At 35.3% G+C, this 21193-nt stretch overlaps 2 protein-coding genes and 2 pseudogenes across 2 annotated transcripts; 3 read left to right on the forward strand and 1 right to left on the reverse strand.

Annotated features, from left to right (window-relative positions):
• The first annotated feature begins 242 nt into the window (after nucleotides 1-242).
• LOC112758326 (uncharacterized protein At5g08430) lies at nucleotides 243-4776 on the forward strand. The gene is made up of 9 exons (XM_025806969.3): nucleotides 243-447; nucleotides 620-690; nucleotides 1018-1205; nucleotides 1750-2599; nucleotides 2736-2836; nucleotides 2966-3025; nucleotides 3242-3292; nucleotides 4045-4115; nucleotides 4272-4776. The coding sequence occupies exons 1-9, from the start codon at nucleotides 332-334 to the stop codon at nucleotides 4399-4401; spliced, it is 1638 nt and encodes a 545-aa protein (XP_025662754.1). The 5' UTR covers nucleotides 243-331; the 3' UTR covers nucleotides 4402-4776.
• Nucleotides 4777-9860: 5084 nt separating this feature from the next.
• LOC112758974 (transcription factor MYB4) lies at nucleotides 9861-11831 on the forward strand. Its single transcript, XM_025807771.3, has 3 exons — nucleotides 9861-10218; nucleotides 10422-10551; nucleotides 10841-11831. The coding sequence occupies exons 1-3, from the start codon at nucleotides 10086-10088 to the stop codon at nucleotides 11265-11267; spliced, it is 690 nt and encodes a 229-aa protein (XP_025663556.1). The 5' UTR covers nucleotides 9861-10085; the 3' UTR covers nucleotides 11268-11831.
• Nucleotides 11832-16187: 4356 nt separating this feature from the next.
• Nucleotides 16188-18364, forward strand: LOC112758330 (pentatricopeptide repeat-containing protein At1g03560, mitochondrial-like; annotated as a pseudogene).
• Nucleotides 18365-19389: 1025 nt separating this feature from the next.
• LOC112758331 (uncharacterized) lies at nucleotides 19390-20858 on the reverse strand (annotated as a pseudogene).
• Nucleotides 20859-21193: the final 335 nt, after the last annotated feature.

Consider the following 21193-nt stretch of genomic DNA (forward strand, 5'->3'; position numbering starts at 1 on the left):
ACTAAATTAATTTTATAATTAAATTATTTTTCTATAAAAAATTAAAATTATCAGAATATTATTTTAAAAATATATTTGGTCAAAAACATATCTAGTCAAAGATCTAATTAGATTTTTAAATAATTATTTTCTATTTTTTGTCTTTTGACAGTTTTTCTTTATCATAAGTAGCCTATTAGAATATCAGACTAATTAATGACTTATTTTATTGGGGTTGACGCAACAAAAGAAAAAATAAAAATGACAAAATTGTGATTGGTATTTAAAAGCTCATAGCAGAGATCTAAGTTGTACCATCACCTTCACTGAATCACAGTTGAAACCTGAGAAAATGTCAAATAACAGCACAAATGGAGGTAAGAAGAGAAAACTCTGTCCACCAAAAGAATCCGAAGATTGGTGCTTTGAATGCAAGGATGGTGGAGAAGTCATTGTATGCGATCGCAGGTTTGTTCCTTTTTTTTTTTTGAGGGAGTTCAAACGATTCAGTTGCCTTAGGTTCTTTTTTTTTTCTTTTTTTTTTCTTTTTTCTTTTTTAAGTCTTCACTTGTAATAAGCTCCACCAGTTATGGTATCGTATGGTGTGGTATGGGTTGACTCTGATTCTTTTGCTTTTCAGGAACTGTGTGAAGGTTTATCACTCCTACTGTGTTCCTGTTACCCCTGAGAAGGACAAATCTTGGATTTGTGGTAAGCCATTTGAGTTTCTTGATAATGTAGTAGAGTTCTTGCTGGGTAGCCAAATATATGATTACTGATTAGTCTTCTTTTAAATGGGAAATTTTGATTTGCAAACTAGATGGCCTTCCACTAATGGTTCCATCAAGTTTAATGCATGATAGTAAATACATTGAATTTTATTCTCTGTGGTTTCTTCTTTTCCTAATTGAGTACACCAAACCCTAACTAAATCATTAGGTTTTTGCATGTCCAATTACCATGAGATTAAGCTCTTTCAATGACTACATGATTAGGTTGCCATAACTGAAATGCTGCATTTGTATTTTATATTTTCAGCTTGGCATTATTGCTTCGAATGCAAGGAATCCGCAAAGTTTTATTGCCTTGGTTGTCCAAATGCTTTGTGCAAAGAGTGCTTGGCTTCCTCAGAATTTATCACTGTCAAGGGTGATAAAGGATTATGCTGCAACTGCGCGCCGCTAGTCAAAATTATAGAACAAAATTTGGACCGTGACTCTCAGGGGGTAGGTGTGATAATATGGAATGCCATTTATTTTTTACCAAATTAATTCTTGATTACATCGAATCCATAATTGCATTTAATTTAGCTGCTACACCCTTTCTGCACTAACTTCATAATATTAGGAAGCATTATGGCAAAGGATATATACTAGTTTTCAATTACTATGTGACTTACATCAATTACTATGTAACTAACAAAGACAGAAAATTTTGGTGAAACTATTGCTATATCTTTTCTCTAATTTGTGGATGTTTCAGTTTCTGAGTGTACAAGATAATGCGCAATATAAACATATGAGAGTGTGAGAAGTAAGGCTGTTTAACATTTGTAGTTGAGATAAAATAAATGGCTGGTCAGGTCTTTGCGACATATGTGAGTCTAGACTATTGAGCCAAAATTGTTACCTTCATTTTTGTTCTTTTGGATGAAAGATGAAACAGCTAAATGATAATGATCAGATTGGTAAATTGGAATCATATTATAATTTAAGTTGAGATGATATTTATAGTTGGCAGTTTCCAATAAAATTTGTTTGTTCCTTGCAGAACAAGATAAGCGTGGATGGAAGAGATACATATGAGGGTCTATTCAAGGAATACTGGGAAATTATTAAGCTAAACGAAGGATTAACTAGTGATGATATCTCTGCTGCACAAACCAACTACAACAAAATGGTTAAAAATTCTCCAGATCAAAGCAAAGTCATTGATGTAGATAAAGAAAGTCAGAATGACTCCATGTCATCGGACGGCAATGAAGCTTTTATGTATAAACACAACTCAACCAAAAGGAAGCAGTCCAGTTCACTGGAGTTTATGGGATGGGGATCGAAACCTCTCCTTAGCTTCCTTGCGTCCATTGGAAAATTTAGTACTGAACCATTGTCACAGTGGGATATACGGACTCTTGTGTGTGAATACATTGAGAAGAACAATCTCTATCTCTCGCAAGATAAGAGGAAGTTCCTCCTTGATGAAAAGTTGTTTCCTATATTCGGAAAAAAGGTTATGTCAAAAAATCAAATATATCCTCTATTGGAACTTCACTTTGCTGAAAAGTCGGGTGATAGAGATGGTGAAGAAAACAATTATGAAATCATAAGCACTCCTCCAGACAAGGGTCTCAGTGCTCAGACTTCATGTAGGGAAAGGAGATTGTCAAGCTCGAAAGGAAAACTTCAATTGGAAAAGGAGGACTTGTCTATCAAGGCTAGTCGTTTTGCTTCCATAAGTGCCAGTAATATAAGACTTATTTACTTAAGACAAAGATTGGTGCTAGAGTTATCTAAACAACTTGAAAGTTTTATGGGTAAGGTTGTTGGAGCCTTGGTTAGAGTTAAAATGGATTCCAGTGATTGTATGCAGACGAGGTCTTACCATCTTGTGAGAGTTACAGGTATCAAATTAGACATGTTTGATAATCTATATTTTACACTTCTCCCTTTTATTTGCTAGTTTTGTTAAGTTGCTTTGTGTTTTACAGTGTTGGCCTATGTTTCCTAACTTTTTGCTTACTTCTCCTGTTTTTATAGGTGTTGTATTGGAGGATGATGTTAAGAGAATTCTTTTGCAAGTTTCCTTCATGTCTAAAGCCATCCCTATCTCCGAGCTTTCTGATAATGACTTCACAGAGGTCAATCAGCTGCATTGAGCATGTTATTTTGTTTGAATAATTTATGAACATTTTGTATGCAGTATGTATGTTGTGCTTCTAAGCATTTATTGCTGTATAACAGTTATTTGTGTTTTATATTGTTTACAGCAAGAATGTGAGGATTTGCGGCTAAAAGTGAAAGCCAACCTGCTGCAGAAACTAACTGTTGTAAGTTGTTTTGACATTCGAAGAAGCGTTTTTATCTTTTCGAGGAATACTATCCCAATTAGGAATTGTATTAGTTTAATAAGAAATCATATTCTACTTGTTTAATGTATCAATTTGACTGTTAAAATTGTCAGATTGTAGCTCTAAAGTTAGTGTAATTACCTAATACAAGCTTAAAAATTGAAGTAATTCGTTTACCCCTTTGGTTTTTTACAGGTGGAGCTTCAAGAAAAGGCAAAAAGTCTTCATGAGGATATAACAAAGCATGTATGCTTCTTTTGACTCGTGGTAGCTATAAGTTAACAACATCTACCTATTCACCCCGCAAATACAGAAAGAAAAGCGTTATATCTACCCTTTTCTAAGTATAGGTTTAAATGTTTGAAATATCTATATCTATAAGACCTCATTGGACGAATTACATTAGTCGATCCTTTGTTAGAATAATCGTGATCATGATCATGTGAGCACATTCCTTTTCCCTTCTGCCTGACTTATGAGCCCAAAACATTTTATTAGGTGAGTATGTAATCACAGACTGACAGAGACAGAGTTGATATGTTATGTGTGAAAACTGAGCTCCATTTTGAAGTAGCCTTGAATGTTTTTTTTTTTTTTTTTTTGACATTTTATGCATGTCATTGACTCTTGCTTACTTTCTCTACTATCCTTAGTCGAGGTAGTCTGTTATAGAGTATTAAATGTCAAATTAGCTGTGTAGGGAGTAGGGACTAGGGAGTAACAATCAATAAAAGCACCATCTTAGTTCTGATATAAACAGTAAATTAGCCAAAATATAAAAAACAATGAAGGCAGGACCACCCAACATTGCTTCTAATTCTAAACAATTCCTAATTAAGAGAATTCGATAGATTACTTTATTTCTGTTGAACATTGGCTTTGCTTACCAAAATCTTGTAACGTATGGTTATTTTGGTTTTGGTGTTTGTTGCATTTATCACAGCTTGTAAATGTCTTTCTTATTCTTCTGACCCTTCTTCACTTTATGTTCTTGCTAGTGGATCGCGACTCGACTAACCTATTTGCAAAATCAAATTGACCGTGCAAACCTGAGGGGAAGACAAAGAGAATATCCTTGTTCCTATTATTATATTTTTATTAAAAATAAATGCATGAAATCTTAGTAGCTCATAGTCATACACGTTAGCATAGACCTTGTATAAGTTTCTGTTGCTTCAGTATAAGAATCATAGTTTCTCCTTAACCATGTTTTTTTGTGCTATACAAAATTTGCCTTACTAGATGAAAGGGAAGAACTTCAACAACCATGGAAGCAAGAAGAGTTGTTAAAGCGAGTTCCTTCAGTTTCCCCAGAGTTTACTACAGAGCCACACAATGATCCTGAAGAGAACTAACACATGTAACTTGTGGTTTTATGGTTTAGAATGAAGGTCCATGCTTTTGGAAACATGTTAATTTCTTAATGCTGCTCCGATAGGTTATAGCCTTTTTAATAATAATAAATTAATTCTAGCTAGTATATGTTTGGTCAATTTTGTGACACTTGGAATTAAGGCTATGTACTGTCGTATATAATAGCTTTATCAAAAATGCCATGTGTACATTAAAAATCAGTCACTAAATCAGTTATTGTGTGTGTTTACATGTATTTTCAATATAAATTTTATATTTTAATATATATTTTATACAAATAATTGATATAGTGGCTGATTTTTTGTGTACACTTAACATGATTGTAGTTTTATATATAGTTGGTGCTCTCATATTCATGATTTTTGTCTGCCAACATTGTCCATGAGACACGTCATGTGCATTTTCCCACTTCCTCCCAATCTCTCTTCTAAGAAGTTTCCCACACCTTTGTTTTCTCAAAATTGTTCTTGTGGTTCAATTTTAATCAGGTGCAATCTTTTTTGCTGATTCAGCAATGTGATTGCTTTAGAGTTTTTCAATTGCGGCCAAGTTCAGTGGTTTTAATAAATGAATATTCAATGAAGCATAATCAGCAAAGTAAAGAAGAGGATCTTACTTTGTCAAGCATGGTTATGATGGTTTGACCTGTGCTGCAATTAAAACAAATAGATACGGAAAGAGATTTTATTGTAAGGAAAATCTTGCAGTGCTCTATAATTATTCCTTTCCGCTTTGTAAAACCACTTAATTTCACTTTCAATAGTTTGACATGCCGACACCTTCTCAAACGTGACTATAATTAGAATAATTCAGTTTAATTGTCAACTTTTTAAATTAATTTGGACTGATTCAGTGGTTAGTTTATTAGTTTGTTTAAATAAGTATTGCGAGTTTGAATTTTGTTTTGTGCATGTAATAATTTATTGGACATCAACAAATTCTTAAATAGAGTTTTAATTTGTGACATATTAATCCTTGATTTGTAAGGATAAAAAATAATGTGAAAAAAAAATTGTGATTTTTTCAGATTTAAGAGTCAACCACATGGTTTAGAAAATTTGCGTATAGTCCATTTGTGACTTTTTCTTATTGCACCCTTTGCCACAAGTCCTTTTGCGTAAAATTCTTATTTTATCTGGCAAAATTTCTCTCCCATAGGTTCGAAATTGGGCATGCTATGCTTCAAAGAGGTAGCCTAAAACTTAGGATGACAAAACTTAGGGGTGACAAATTTTTTTGAAACTGCAGAAATTTTTGTGGGAACTATTTTAAATAGGATCTAAAAACAGAAAATTTTTTATGTGGAAATAAAGATGGAGGCTAAAATTCTTTTGAGGCAGATGTGGAAATTCGAGTGGAGATCTCCGTTCCATTACCGCTAATCTTCTGAATTATTAAATTTACTTAAATATTTTTAATAATTTATTTTTAATATAAATTTTTTGTCATTTCACATGTCGTATATATATATTGAAAAATCTAATCCTAATTTTAAAACTGTCTTCCCTTCAGTCACCAAAAAAAAAAAAACTGTCTTCCCTTCTCTCCAATCTCCATAACACTAACATTGCGTCGTCTCACCCATCAGTCAACCCAAAAGGCTAGAACTCGCAAATCCCAGTCTCCCATAGCGTTACAACTATACCCCTAGCCACTCCTACTTGGTGCTCATCGTGTCGTCACCCCCTCACCGTCTCATTGTCTCTGATCGTGGCGTCCTTTTCTCTTTTCATCACTGCGTAATTGTATCACTGTGTAATTGTGTCCTTATATGTTGTAATAATATTTTCTGATTTTTTTTAATTTTTCATTAGAACTTTCATATAAATGATCAATATAGGAAGATGGAGAATGGGGTCCACAAGAAATAGAGATTCGCGGAAAATGGAGATGGGGAGCAAATTTAGGAGTTGGGACGGAGAGCGGAAAAGTATCCCCCACCTCCGCCCTATTCCGTTGTCATCCCTACTAAAAACCTTTACACGTCTCCAATTAAAAAATTTTAAGTCATAAAATAATCATAAGATTAAACTCTTAGGATTTTTTTTTGAAATAAAATAAAAAAATTTAATTTTAAAAAAATAATTTTATTTTATTTTTAGAGATTTAATTTTTTTTTTTACGTTGAAGGCAAGTTCGCCAAACTCTTTGACGAACTTCAGCATTTTGACAAAGTTCGCCTAACTCCTCAGCGAACTCCACATAAATACTTGAAGTTCTGTTAACAACTTCGTGCGACTCCCAACCTCGACGAACCTTCCTCCATCTTTATATATTCCACCGAAGTTGTTTAGAACAAAAATTAGTTATCTCTTATTCATTCTTTTCACATTTTATTATTTTTTCATCTGATTTTTACTCTCTAAAATATCTAGAATTCTATTGTTATCTATTCATTATGACGATGAAATAGTATATGATCAAGATGGATGTATTGTATTTAATTCTGCTCAGTCAACCTTTGTATACATTCACACAAAGTGGAATGTCTAACGACATTGAAGAATTTTATAGTTCATGCCATTGGTCAACAACACATAAAAAAAGTGAAAAAAATTTATTATAGATATCCGACGGAAGTAGATGGTATTTTGTTTTACAAAAGGTTTATTATTCGTAGCGTTTACTTAATTATTTTTATTATTTTATGTTTCATAGATAACATTTATTTTATTATGTTATTATCAATTCTAATAAGATTTTGTGTGACTTAGGTATTGATTACGTGATGACGTGGATATACGTTTAATAAGGGGTTGGCAAAACTATTGGACAAATGCTCATCTTTTGGAGTTATTTGTTTTTTTGGTCGACTTGTGTGGATGAACTTCTATGGATATGGATTATGATACTCACTCAAGTGGGGCAGCTAGAATAAACATTAGATAATTGATGGTTGATCTAAACATACCACTTGAGGATAGTCAAGAGAGATCAAATACGGAGTATTCTAATGGGATGATGCAAGATTTTGAAAAGTCATGAAGGTCCTACAATAAGAGATTCAATGATGGATTCGTATCAAGTTAACTCTGATGATGGTGAAGATATAAAGGTTGAACCCATGAAAATTCTTGATGAGAAAGAGGAAGAGCTGAACTGCTTAACAAATGCACAACTCACACTTACATGCTTGCCATTTTTTGACCGTACAATCGACCAAATCACTTTTTCACATTGAATCTCAAGGTAATGAATCCAGATTGTTTGTTTGGTCAAGGAAGCTCTGAGAATGATCCCATCAATGAATTTGAAATTGAGCAACAATTTGAAAACAAGGAGGAAAATTATCATGTCAGATGCGGAGATCCTTGCGGGGACTGCTCCGAATGGAGATCCGACTGTGGGAAATTTTTTTTGCGGGGATGGGGATGGGGATGAGGGACGAAATTTCCCCGAGGCAGGCGCGGGGACTGGGGCGGACTGGAGCGGGGATCCCCGTCCCGTTTCCGCTAATCCCCGAAATTCTAAATTTGCTTATGTCTTTAATAGTTTATTTCTCATATATATTTTTTAGTCATTTCACATGTCATATATATATATATATATATATATAGACTCAAAATCCTAATCATTATTTGTATAACCCTTCTTTAGTTCATAGATCTCCAACGTCATCCACACTCCATCCAACCTCTCTGTAGCCACCCCCTCGCCACTCTCCCGTCTCCCCACATTGTCACCCCTTACCGTGTCGTTTTCTATATTCGTGGCGTTCCTTTCCACAATTCTGTCATTCTGTCCATTCTCCTCTTTGATGTCGTGTCCCCCACCTCGCCATGACGTCTCCCACTGCGTTATTTTGAAAGTCATCATCATCTTGACGTTTGGACTTTGGACTTTTTGTATAAAATCTTGCTATTTTTTTTATAGGATGGATACTTTCAACTCTATTTCTATAGAAATTAATGATTAGTCAAAACTATTAGAGAGATAGGGAATGGAGTCCCCGCGGAGAATGGGCCCTGTGAAAAATGAGAATAGAGAACAATATTCCTCCACGATGGAGAATGGAGACGGGGATGGGAAGTAATTCTGAGGGTGGAGATGGGGAACAGGGAGGCATCCCCTGCCCCCGCCCTACCCCGTTGACATTCCTATATCAGTTAAGATGTATAACATTAAGAATATTGTGGAATATAAAATACTAAAGAGTGGCCAATTGAAATATGTTATACCCTACACTCAATTCGGGTTCGGTTATTAATGGAACATATACATCTCTTATCGTCAAAAAAAAAAAAAAAGTGACAAAATACAATGATCCTCATATTTACATGCAAACATTATCACTGGCCAAGAACACGGAATATACTTAAAGATTTTTATTTCGAAAAAAAAAATTCTAGCCTCTTAAAGATTGATTTAGTTTAGATTTTTATTTTTTATTTTTATTTTTAAGATTTTATAAAAATGATTTTAAAAGAGAAGGTAAAAAAACAAAAAGATATGATTGAATTATTTTTCTTTACAAATTTTTCGAAAACAAAAATGATTAAAAAATAAAAATAAAAAAATACAAACTAAATACACTCTATTAATATTTTGTATCTGTATGTCTAATGTCTAAGTGTGCCTCGGTTAGGTGAAAACTGACAACCAAAAGCATATGTAAACTCCTTGTTAGTAATATATACATATAGTAAAGACGTGATAAGAATTTTGATTTAAAATATTTTGATATTATAATTTTAAATAAGTGAATCAATTCTATACAATTTTTACAAAATGAATGATTTTATTATTTATATATTATTGCGATTTCATGTTTTATTTATATAATTTATTCTTCTGATTTTACTTAAAATTTTAATTTTTTTTACAAAATTTATTATTTATTTATGAATTTAATTTTAATGTACTCATAATATAAAATATTTTATATTATCATATTATTATATCTATTTTTTTATCATCATTCATTTATGTAATTAATGTAAAAGATTAATTATTTTTACTAATATAATATTATGCATTAGATGTACATGTTTTATACTTTACACTAACGCGTCAAAATTAAATTCTTTATCCATTCGTTCATATTTTGCTTAAATTACACTGAAGTCCTTGAAGATTTTAATTTTATTGTAAACGGGTTAGCCGAAAACCATTTGAAGGTTGAAGAAGATAATGGAAGGGGGCGGCAGAGAACAGTGGTAAGAGGATTGAAGGCGCATACTACTTTTGACCTCTTTGTCCATTAAAATCATTACTTTAAAGGCTCTACAGGAATCCCATGTTTCGAAGAGAAGCAACCTCGAAGCTAAGGTTGGAGCCTACAACAAATTAGTATTGTGTTATATACTATGTATTAAATTAAATTAAAACGTTTCAAAAGTCATTGTATTTAATATTTATATATAAAAATAACTATGACATTCATATTCACATGGCCCATCACTATTATAAATTTGTTATCACATGACCATTTGTTTTGCTCAATTTCAACTGGGCGTGCTTTGAAGGAAAACTAGTGTTATTGGAAAAAAAAAAAAAACACAAATGGAATAATAATGATATCACTGTCAAGCACTTTAGCATTGAAACACAAAGCTATGTAGTATTTAACTATTTATAGCTAAGAGGTGAAGCTACCTTGAAAGAGTTTAAGCTAACAAAGAAACAAAGGAGAATTGAATTGAAGTTTCTATTTAAGCAGTGAAAAATGGCAAAAACTCCTTGTTGTGAGAGAATGGGTTTGAAGAAGGGACCCTGGACTGCTGAAGAAGATCAGATATTGACATCTTTCATTCATAGATATGGCCATGGAAACTGGCGTGCACTTCCTAAACAAGCTGGTGAGTCTAAATAAATAAATTATGTTGCTATTATATATATATATATATATATATATATATATATATATATATATATATATATATATATATATATATATATATATCATTGATCATTCACAAGCTTAGTATAATATTTACAATAATATACTAATAAAGAAACAGAACAAATGCTAAAGGAATATCTAATAATGTGTACTTACTAGGTTTGTTAAGGTGTGGCAAGAGTTGTAGGCTTCGTTGGATAAATTACCTGAGGCCAGATATTAAAAGAGGGAAATTCAGCAAGGAAGAGGAAGAGGCCATTCTCAAACTACATGCAGTTCTTGGAAATAGGTAACAATATTAATAACTTGATGACAAATCTACGTGCATGGTAGTTGATATCACATGTATTACATGTATCATATCGACAAAAAACAATCCGCCCAAACAGTCTGAACTTGTCTTATTTAATATTTATGTATTACAAGATGTATTAAATAAAGCTAAAAGTAGTAAGTTTTGGCAGTTTTTGGCTAATATTTTTTGTTACCAAATGTTTTCGATCACAAATGTGATTGAATTTCGTAAAGTCATATAATTAGTAGTATTAATTAACCATGGTGTTCATCATGATCATCAGGTGGTCTGCGATTGCAGCAAGATTACCGGGTCGTACAGATAATGAAATAAAGAACTTTTGGCACACTCATTTGAAGAAAAGGATTGAGAAAAGTGAAGTGCACAATAATGGCATCAATAGTAGTAAATATTCCTCGTGTTCCTCACAAATCATCACCATGCCAAGAGTAGTACCAGCAATTGCACCAAGTAGTGGTAGTGGTAGTGCTGCTTCTAGCTTCAATGATGGTTTATCCTCAACCTCAAGGAATAGATCAAGTTCATCACCAAATATTATTGCAGGACCAGGATTTTGCAGTGCAACAACATCCTCTTCTGATGATACTTCAGGTGAAACCATGGGAAATCATAACGATGGTTCCATTCAGCTCAGTGAAGAGATGGAATTTTGGTACAATATATTCATCAAATCAGGACAGCTATCTTAAAGGGCACGTGGATTTAATGTAGGATAGATTACTACATGATATGTTTGTGTCTTATTCCTAAATTTTTCTTAGATGATAAACTTGGTTTAAGCCGTCTTTGTGTACAAAATTTATATCCACTTTGCTAATGCAAATTGGCAGAGGCAAAATAAATATGAATGGATGAAAAGAAAGGAATTTGTAACAACTTTTGCCTTGTCTAAATACTTACTAACTGTGGTGATTATTTAGCCAAAGTTACAGCGACCATGATGCATCCTCATTCAGATTGCTTGCTAATTCCATTCAGAAATTCGGCGAGATATATGAGAAGATTGAGAACAGTAGAAGGCAGCAGACGGTGGAACTGGAAAAGATGAGGATGGAGTTCCATAAAGATATTGAAACACAAGAGGCAGATCTTAGAGAGAGTTCAGAGTGAAATTTTAAAACTCACATCAGATAGATGATGATGAGGAGGAGAATGATGACTAGTATAAGGGTGGCATTTGATGTTTTGTAACATTGTTATGTGACATACTCTGCTACATTAACATTATATTTGAAACATTTTTTCCCTTCCAATTTTTTTTGTGATTTATGATCCATGCTTTTTGTCATTATTGTTGCAATATCTTTGAAACTGGAACAGGATGGATGGATGTTCCGTTGTGCTCAGTAGCTGTCTAATCTATATCAACTACTTATTTGTTCTTATAATTATGCATTATTATGAGTTTGGATCAAAGAACACCTAATTCATGTATTATTACTCTTTTATATAAACTTGTGTGTCAATTTTATGCAATGTTGATGACAATAACTTTTCTTTGTTTTTGTTCACCATAAAAAACTACCCCCTCTACCCTTTTTTTATGTTGAACCTTTCCTCTTCTAGTTAGTCATGTGAAAAGGGGGTCAACTTTGTTAATTTAAATGCTACAAGGTGTACTTGCAAGTTAGGATTTCGAAATTTGGAGTGCCAAAGAAATTAGTTTTATTCTGTACAATTTTTTTCAGTGTATTTGATTTCTTTCCTCAGTGTGGAATTTAAAGTTCACAAACTAACTAGTAAGTGCACCGAATCGTACCAAGTAATACCTCAGGTGAGTGATGATCGATTCCACGAGGATTGATGGACTAAACAACAATAGTCAAGTGATTTACTTAGTTAGGCAAACAGAAAATGGTGTTTGAAGGTTCAAAAGCATTAACATTAAATTCAGAATATTAGAAAGCAAGCAATAAACAAGTGGTGAATAATATATGGAGAAACAGTTAAGACTTTAGAGTTATCTATTTTTCGAATTGACTTTTCTTAATAACTATTTTAATTATGCAAGATTTAATTCATGGCAACTATATGTGACTAAACCTTAATTCCTTAGATCTTTAGTCTCTTCTAACTCTCATCAACCGTCAATTCCTTGGTCACTTAATTTCAATTAGAGGGTGAAGTTCAATTCTAGTTATATGTCACAGAAATCCTAATTACCCAAATATAAGAGGATTATATGTCACGTATCCCGTTAAGTCCAAATAATCAGAAACTTAGGAGAAATTATTTTCAAGCTGTTGTTCAAGTGAAGAGATTTTCCAAGTTATACAAGAACTTAATTAGAACCAAGGTCATACTTCCGTTCCACCCAGATTCATAAAATAAAGAACGAAAACAATTCTTGAATTATAAATCAGTACATAAATTAAAATAGAAAAATAATAGTATCAATCTATACAATAGACAGAGCTCCTAACCTTAACAGTGGAGGTTTAGTTGCTCATGGTTCAGAAAGAAAACTAGGATTCCGGTAAACTGTAAATTGCGGAATCAGGTAGAAGAGAAGAGAAAAAAGCCAAAGGGCTAATTCTTTTCCCTTTTATATCTAATCCTAATTAATGTAAATTATAATTCCTAAAATTAAATAATATCATTTCCTATTTTAAAATAAAATAAAAATTAAATCAAAATTAATTAAGCTTCATGCGCAGCTTTGTATGAGTGCCTGGGGATCACTTGGGTTATTAGGATCCACGCTGAACTTGACATTTCTCAAGTTCAGCATGGATGAGGCAGTATGTCTCCTTTGGTGCATCCCTTGAGTCCACGCTGAACTTGAAAATTCTCAAGTTCAGCGTGGATGATGTGTGATTCTTCTTTTGTGCGTTGGACTCCACGTTGAACTTGAAAATTCCCAAGTTCAGCGTGGAGGAGGCCGAATTGGATTTCCCTGGAGGGTTGGTGCTGGTGCTGAACTTGAAAAAATTTCAAGTTCAGCGTGGAGTGGACAGCATCAATTCTTCATTCTTTCTATTCTCTAGCGTTGCCTTAAACTCCGTGAAATTCATCCAAAATACTACCTGAAATAAACAGAATTGCACACAACTCAAAGTAGTATTCATAGTGGCTAAAATGTATTAAATTTTGATTAAATTTAGCAATTCAAGTACAAATTCACAAGAAAAAGAGAGAAGATGCTCACGCATCACTTGTGCTATTTGCATTTTGGTCCCATATTGTAGTGCCATTATAAGAATCTAACAATGATGAAGTTAGTTCAAAGAGCAGTATGAAAAAAATGTAGAAATGTTTATTGAATAAGATATTAGTCAACATAATTCAAGAACCTAAATTAAATACAGGGATGAGAGGCTCATTCAAGAGCTTCTCTCCTTTTTCTCCTCAAAAGTCAAAACTCAGCAAAACTCCGCTAGTTTCTCAACTGATTTTCTCTCACCTTATATACAACTAACTAACTAATGACATTCTATCACATAACCAATGATTTAATGTACATGTTATCAATGCATTTAAATGGAAAAATGTAGACAAAGAATGCTGCCGGCAAAAGCTTTCACCTTCCACGAAACTTGATTCTATATAATACAAATAAATATGATGCAGCAAAACCTGCAGCAATGGTGACAAATAGGTTGTCGGTCACCACAACTGTCGACATTCTAATATTGTAAAGTCACTAACCAAGGTTCTTGTACATGAAGAGATGTAACCAAGACTCATTGTTACATGAATCGCCTCGGTTGAACATGAAATATTAGATCCTAAATTTAACCATCTCAACCCAGTCAATTAATAATAGTTTCCCGTATCAACAAACGGTTAAGTTCACTAACAACACAACAACCAGGCATGACTATACTTCCATACATATACAAGTTTTGACCTTTGTCAATTTTAAAAGTGCAATACCTGGCGAAAAATAGAGTTAGCTGTCAATAAGGGTTTGAAACTTCACTCTCTTTTTAACACTACGCATCCAGTCATACCCAATACCAATCTTGCTATGCATTAGCCTTATTGCATCATTCTGTGCTTGGAGTATCGCCATAATTTCATCTTTCTCATTGTATTGCACTGCTTCAGACTCTATTGCAAGCTCCCAAGCCTTCCTATTTTCTTGCATTTCATTTGCACATTTTTTTTTACGTTTCAGTTCCAGCTTCGCTACCATCATCACAACAAGCATTCCCCAAGCCATCTGAAGCCTCCCATGCGTCGTCATTACCTAGATCCGACGCTGCCACTAGGTCTTGTATCTCAACTTCACCTGGGATGTCATCTGCCGTACCCTTTGTGTCTCCCTGGCAGCCACTTTCGCATCTTGCTTCCTCTCCTTCCTTCTCATTTGGGAAATCCAACCTCATTCCAGACCGGACCACCACACCATACTCCGTTATGCCCTGCAACAACATCACCGTAACAACCAAGGTCTGAACCAGTTCCCCTTCCAGACCGGTCTGCCACCAAGCCTCCACTTACCCGCCGTGTCCTCGCCACAGCCAAATCACCAGTGTCGTTCACCCCTCCCTCACCTCCACTCAGATCTCGCCTCATCTTAACAAACCCGGACCCCCTCTATCATAGGCCAGTTTCGTCTTTGCCAACGATACATGTCTCCCACAGCGCCCACTGCAGGCTTCGTCAACCAACGCTGGCCTCCATTACCAGCCGCTCCCTGGCTCGCCCTCCCTTCCTCACCATTCGCCATCGTGGGGGTCGTCAATTCGCACCTAATCGAGCTATATAGAGCGTCATCTTTGCTTGCATTAGAGCTCCCATGGAAAGGCTGGTCCCTCCCCTTAACGGTAATGTTGGCGCCGTCATTGATCTAGCATCCATCATCACAGCTCATCCTCCCACCCGCAGAGTCCTCTGGTCGCGCCGTATAACCCAGCAGCTCCAACTTGCCTCCAATCCGCTCCACTCCCGATCCAGCATGAAGAGCAGCCGCAAATTCTTTTTCGTGTGAGAAAGGGAGACGTGTATCATAGGATGGTGTGAGAAGAGAAGTGTTTTACGTAGCTATGGATTATACAAATCGGTGCCTCCGATTTCTTTGTATTGTTTTGTTTTTTTAAACAAACAATCACAAATCGGACGTCCGATTTGTGGTTTAGAAAATAAAAATATTTTTAATGTTGAAATCGGACCCTCCGATTTGATCATCACCTTTTCCATACAAAGAACTCGCATGGTCCGAGTTCTTCACATTAAAACTGAGCAAAAGTTGTCCCACACATTAGTGCACCCCAGGAACCCATAATCATGCACAACACAAACGAGGTTTTCATAACCAAAAAAATGAGCCAAGAGCAGCGTGTGGGCCTTTGTATTTGTTTAAACGATAATGCTAAAATTTTAATAAAAAAATCAGTCCAAACAATCTAAACTTGTCTTATTTTTGTATTTTTGTTAATATATTAATAATTAATATATTCTATTATGAAAAATTAAAAGTAATAGTAATGGTTGGTGAAAGTGGAATCAAATATTTTTGTTAATATATTAATAATTATTAAGTGAATTAGTTTTTCATTTTTTCATTGGTTAGAATAATTAACTTTGAAATATTTTATGATGGAATAATTAAACAACCTTGGATGGTTGAAAATAGGTTAGAATTGGTACTTTACTCAAAAAATATTGATATGCTCCAAACAAAATAGAATTCCCTAAACAAGAGAGAGAATACAGTATAGACGCCAGACGCAATTGAGAGTTGAGAAACATCAACTCTAACTAGCCAACCATGCGTTTCTTCTTTGAATCCCCAGATGAAAAGCAGCAGCAGAAAACTTGTAAAGCTCTTCAAGCGACATTCACACACTGCCATCTCATTATCACGATTCTCCACTCCCCCTACCCACGAAGTCGTCGAAACCTTCTACGACCTCTCATACGTCATCGTTTCAACCTCCCGTGACCCTGCTTCCCCATTCCCATGGCTCCCCCAAATCCTCTCCCTCCTCGAAGAATCCCCTTCCATGGAATCCAACCTCACCTCCTTCTGCAACAAATTCCTTATCACTTTCTCCCCCAACTTCGTCTCCCACACCGTCCGCTCCCTCACCAACCAACCCCACCTCGCCACGCACTTCTTCTACTAGGATCACTCTCAACCTAACTATTCCCACTCCCTCCATTCCTATGTCTCACTCATCGAAACCCTCTCCTTTTTTTCATCGTTCGATTCTACTATTTTCCAGAACATTCTAGAAATATTAGAGTGTCGGAAGTTTAAAGTAATTGCCGTTGCCGTTAACTCCTTGCTCAGGAGCTTTGCCGCGGTTGGCATGGTGGAGGAGCTGTTGTGGATGGGGCGGAAGATGAAAGAGGATGGCCTTGAGCCAAGTTTGTATAATTTCAATTCGTTGATGAACGGATTGGTTAATGCCGGTATGGTGGAATCGACGGTTAGGGTTTTTGAGGCGATGAGGGAGTTTAATGTGAGGCCGGATTTGGTTTGTTACAATATGGTTGTTAAAGGGTATTGTAAGGTTAGAAAAACTAGTAAGGCCTTGGAAATGATTAGGGAGATAAAGGCTGGGGATGATGGTGGTAATGTGGGGCCAGGTTAGTTACATGACGGTTATGCAGGCGTGTTATGGCGAAGGGGATGTGGATTGTTGTGTGAGGCTTTACCATGAGATGAAGGAGAAGGGGTTGGTGGTTCCTCCATATGCTTATAGTTTCGTGGTGTGTGAGCTTTGCAGGCAAGGGAAGGTTGTTGAGGGTCTCAATGTGTTTGAAGAGATGAGAAGGGATAGTTGCGGAGCCAATAAGGCGGTGTACACGGCATTCATCGATGGTTATGCGAAGACTAGGAATGTTGACGGGGCGATAAGGTTGTTTGAGAGGATGAGACAGGAGGGGATTAAACCAGATGAAGTTACTTATGGGGCGATTGTTAATGGTTTGTGTAAGGGTGGGAGAGTGGAGGAAGCTTTGGGTTATTTAGAGTTTTGTAAAGAGAATGGTGTCGTGGTGAATGCGGTATTTTACTCGAGTTTGATTGATGGGCTTGGGAAGGCTGGGAGAGTTGATGAAGCCGAGAAATTGTTTTAGGAGATGGTTGATAAGGGGCCTGGATTCTTATTGCTATAATGCACTTATTGATGGATGGTGTAAATGTGGGAGGATTGATGAAGCATTGGTACTGTTTAAATGGATGGAGGAGGAAGGTTGCGAGCAGACTGTGTATACATACACTGTACTTATCAGTGAGCTTTTTAAAGTGCACAGGAATGAAGAGGCATTGAAGTTATGGGACATGATGATAGATAAGGGCATAACACCAAATGTTGCTTGCTTTAGGGCTCTTTCAATCGGACTCTGTCTTTCAGGCAAGGTAGCAAGAGCTTGTAAGATTTTGGATGAGCTGGCACCCATGAGGATTGTTCTTGAAACAGCTTATGAAGACATGATTAACGTGTTGTGCAAAGCCGGCCGGGTGAAGGAAGCCTGTAAGTTAGCCGATGGAATTGTGGACAGATGTAGAGAAATTTCTGGAAAAGTTAGAACATTGATGATCAATGCGTTGAGTAAGGTTGGTAATGCAGATTTGGCTATATGGCTAATGCATAGCAAGATTGGTATTGGGTATGACCGAATGCGTAGTGTTAAAAAGAGAGTGAAGTTCCAAACCCTTATTGACAACTTACTTTATTTTTCGCCAGGTATTGCACTTTCAAAATTGACAATGGTCAAAGCTTGTATATGTATGGAAGTATAGCCATGCCTGATTGTTGTGTTGTTAGTGAACTTAACCGTTTGTTGATACCGGAAACTATTATTAATTGACTGGGTTGAGATGGTTAAATTCAGGATCTAATATTTCATGTTCAACCGAGGCAATTCATGTAACATGAGTCTTGGTTACATCTCTTCATGTACAAGAACCTTGGTTAGTAACTTTACAAGATTAGAATATCGATAGTTGTGGCGATCGGCAACCTATTTGTCACCACTGCTGCAGGTTTTGCTGCATCATATTTATTGTATTATACATAATTAAGTTTCGTGGAAGGTGAAAGCTTTTGCTGGCAGCATTCTTTACCTGCATTTTCTCATTAATGCATTGATAATATGTGCACTAAATCATTGGTTATATGATAGAATGCCATTAGTTAGTTAGTTGTATATAAGGTGAGAGAAAATCAGTTGAGAAACTAGCGGAATTTTGGTGAGTTTGAGGAGAAAAAGGAGAGAAGCTCATGAATGACCCTCTCATCCCTATATTTAATTCAGATTCTTGAATCATGTTGACTAATATCTTATTCAATAAACATATTTCTTACATTTTTTTCATATTGCTCTTCAGTCTCTTAACTAACTTCATCATTGTTAGATTTTTATAATGACACTATAATATGGGACCAAAATGCAAATGGCGCAAGAAATCAAATACACTGAAAAAAAAAAATTGTACAGAATAAAACTAATTTCTTTGGCACTCCAAATTTTGAAATCCTAAATTGTAAGTGCACCTTGTAACATTCAAATTAACAAAGTTGACTCCCTTTTCACGTGACTAACTAGAAGAGGAAAGTTTCAACATAAAAAAAGGGTAGAGGGGGTAGTTTTTTATGGTGAACAAGAACAAAGAAAAGTTATTGTCATCAATATTGCATAAAATTGACACAAGTTTATATAAAAAAGTAATAATACATGAATTAGGTGTACTTTGATCCAAACTCATAATAATGCATAATTATAAGAACAAATAAGTAGTTGATATAGATTAGACAGCTACTGAGCAAACAGAACATCCATCCATCCTGTTCCAGTTTCAAAGATATTGCAACAATAATGGCAAAAAGCTTGGATCATAAATCACAAGAAAAATTGGAAGGGGAAAAATATTTCAAATATAATGTTAATGTAGCAGAGTATGTCACATAACAATGTTACAGAACATCAAATGCCACCCTTACACTACTCATCATTCTCCTCCTCATCATCATCTCTCTGATGTAGTTTTGAAATTTCACTCTGAACTCTCTCTAGGATCTGGCTCTTTTGTGTTTCAAGATCCTTATGGAACTCCATCCTCATCTTTTCCAGTTCCACCATCTGTTGCCTTCTACTGTTCTCAATCTTCTCATATATCTCACCGAATTTCTGAATGGAATTAGCAAGCAATCTGAATGAGGATGCATCATCGTCGCTGTACCTCGCATACCTTCTTTTCTTATGTTTATGTCCATTTGAACCTTGTTCGCCAAAGGATTCAGAATTCCCAGGACTATCCCTCATCTGATCAAACCCATTTGCGCGGTTCAAATAAACTCGAGGATTCGTAAACACATATTCTCCGGAGTCCAAACCGCATGAGAGACTTGATTGCTGCGCTGGAGAGGACATCAGCTTATCCATCCTCTGAAAATAAATCCACTTGCAAGTTTCACTACCCATTTTCTCTGATTTAGCTTTCTCCTTCGTGTACTACTTCTTCAAGGTATCTAACCGGTTTCGACACTGAGCATCTTTCCTTTCAATATTGGAAACTTTTGATACCTTCTCTGCAACTTCTTGCATTCCTCAAACCGAAGACTCTTCCTCCTATGTTGAAGAAACTTATCACCCCAAGCATCAAGAAGAATGAAAGTCTCGCGCTCGGTTCAATCAGTAAGGGAGTTCCTACCACCAGAAGATGGTTTAGGGGTTGAAGGAGCCGCAGCCGATGGCGCTGGTACCCGGGGTGCAAATTCATAACTTGAAATCAAACTCTTCAGCTTTCGCTTTTTCGAGTGCCACTCCATATCATCATCAACCTTCATACTATATATTTTCGGCTTAGCATCATCATAATCTTCCTCATCCTCCTCCTCGTCATCATCATTGTTACCATCAATTTCATCCCCATCCCTGTCTTCATCATGACCTTCCTCAACATTGTTGGGGACAGCATTCCTTTGGGAATCAACATCATCACCATCATCATGATCTTCTTCTATTATCTGTTCTTCATCTTCATCTTCTTCATCCTCCTTCTCCTCCTCATTATCATTGGCATTGTCATTATGTTCCACAAAATCATTTGTAACTGGCTAAAGATACTGCGAAGTCCGAACCAGAAGTCTCCTATGACTCAGATAGCCATAACCCTGGTGATTAACACCATATAGGTTAGAGGGATACCTTAGATCATCATCCTCAGTTCCATCCATTTAGAAAACAATAACCTCCAATTGCAAGGAAATAAAAACAAGAGAACAAATATTTTTCTCAATTATTACTTTTTTTTTAAAGGAAAAAATTCCAAACTTTGAACAATAAAATTGACAGTTAACAACTTACAACTCATATTTGGACACAACATTTAAACATATGTTACATATCCCAGGTTTTATTCCCAAAATCCAATTCCTCCAGGTAAATAGATTCTTATTCCAGATTCAACTAAGGTTCAATAATTTTTTGAAAAAGAGAATAAAAAATCTACAATGAAATAAACTTATCCTTTGTTTCTAATATGGAAACTGTGAAGCTTCATTGGCACAAATCAGTAATGCAGGAAGAAAAGAAAAATGCTTCAACCTCTCAATTCCCAATTATTTTTCATCTTTCATTTCACAACTTAAATTATCATAAAAATAAATAGGGATGATACCCAGAGAGTAAAAAACAAATTAATTGAACTGAAAAG

Source organism: Arachis hypogaea, chromosome 16, assembly GCF_003086295.3.
Source record: "Arachis hypogaea cultivar Tifrunner chromosome 16, arahy.Tifrunner.gnm2.J5K5, whole genome shotgun sequence".
In the NCBI taxonomy this organism is placed as follows: Eukaryota; Viridiplantae; Streptophyta; class Magnoliopsida; order Fabales; family Fabaceae; genus Arachis; species Arachis hypogaea.

Coding starts and splice junctions, on each gene's coding strand:
- LOC112758326 (XM_025806969.3), top strand. CDS start 332: ATGTCAAATAACAGCACAAATGGAGGTAAGAAGAGAAAACTCTGTCCA. Junction 1,206..1,749: donor TGGACCGTGACTCTCAGGGG/GTAGGTGTGATA, acceptor TGTTCCTTGCAG/AACAAGATAAGCGTGGATGG. Junction 3,026..3,241: donor TGCTGCAGAAACTAACTGTT/GTAAGTTGTTTT, acceptor GGTTTTTTACAG/GTGGAGCTTCAAGAAAAGGC.
- LOC112758974 (XM_025807771.3), top strand. CDS start 10,086: ATGGCAAAAACTCCTTGTTGTGAGAGAATGGGTTTGAAGAAGGGACCC. Junction 10,219..10,421: donor TGCACTTCCTAAACAAGCTG/GTGAGTCTAAAT, acceptor TGTACTTACTAG/GTTTGTTAAGGTGTGGCAAG. Junction 10,552..10,840: donor CATGCAGTTCTTGGAAATAG/GTAACAATATTA, acceptor CATGATCATCAG/GTGGTCTGCGATTGCAGCAA.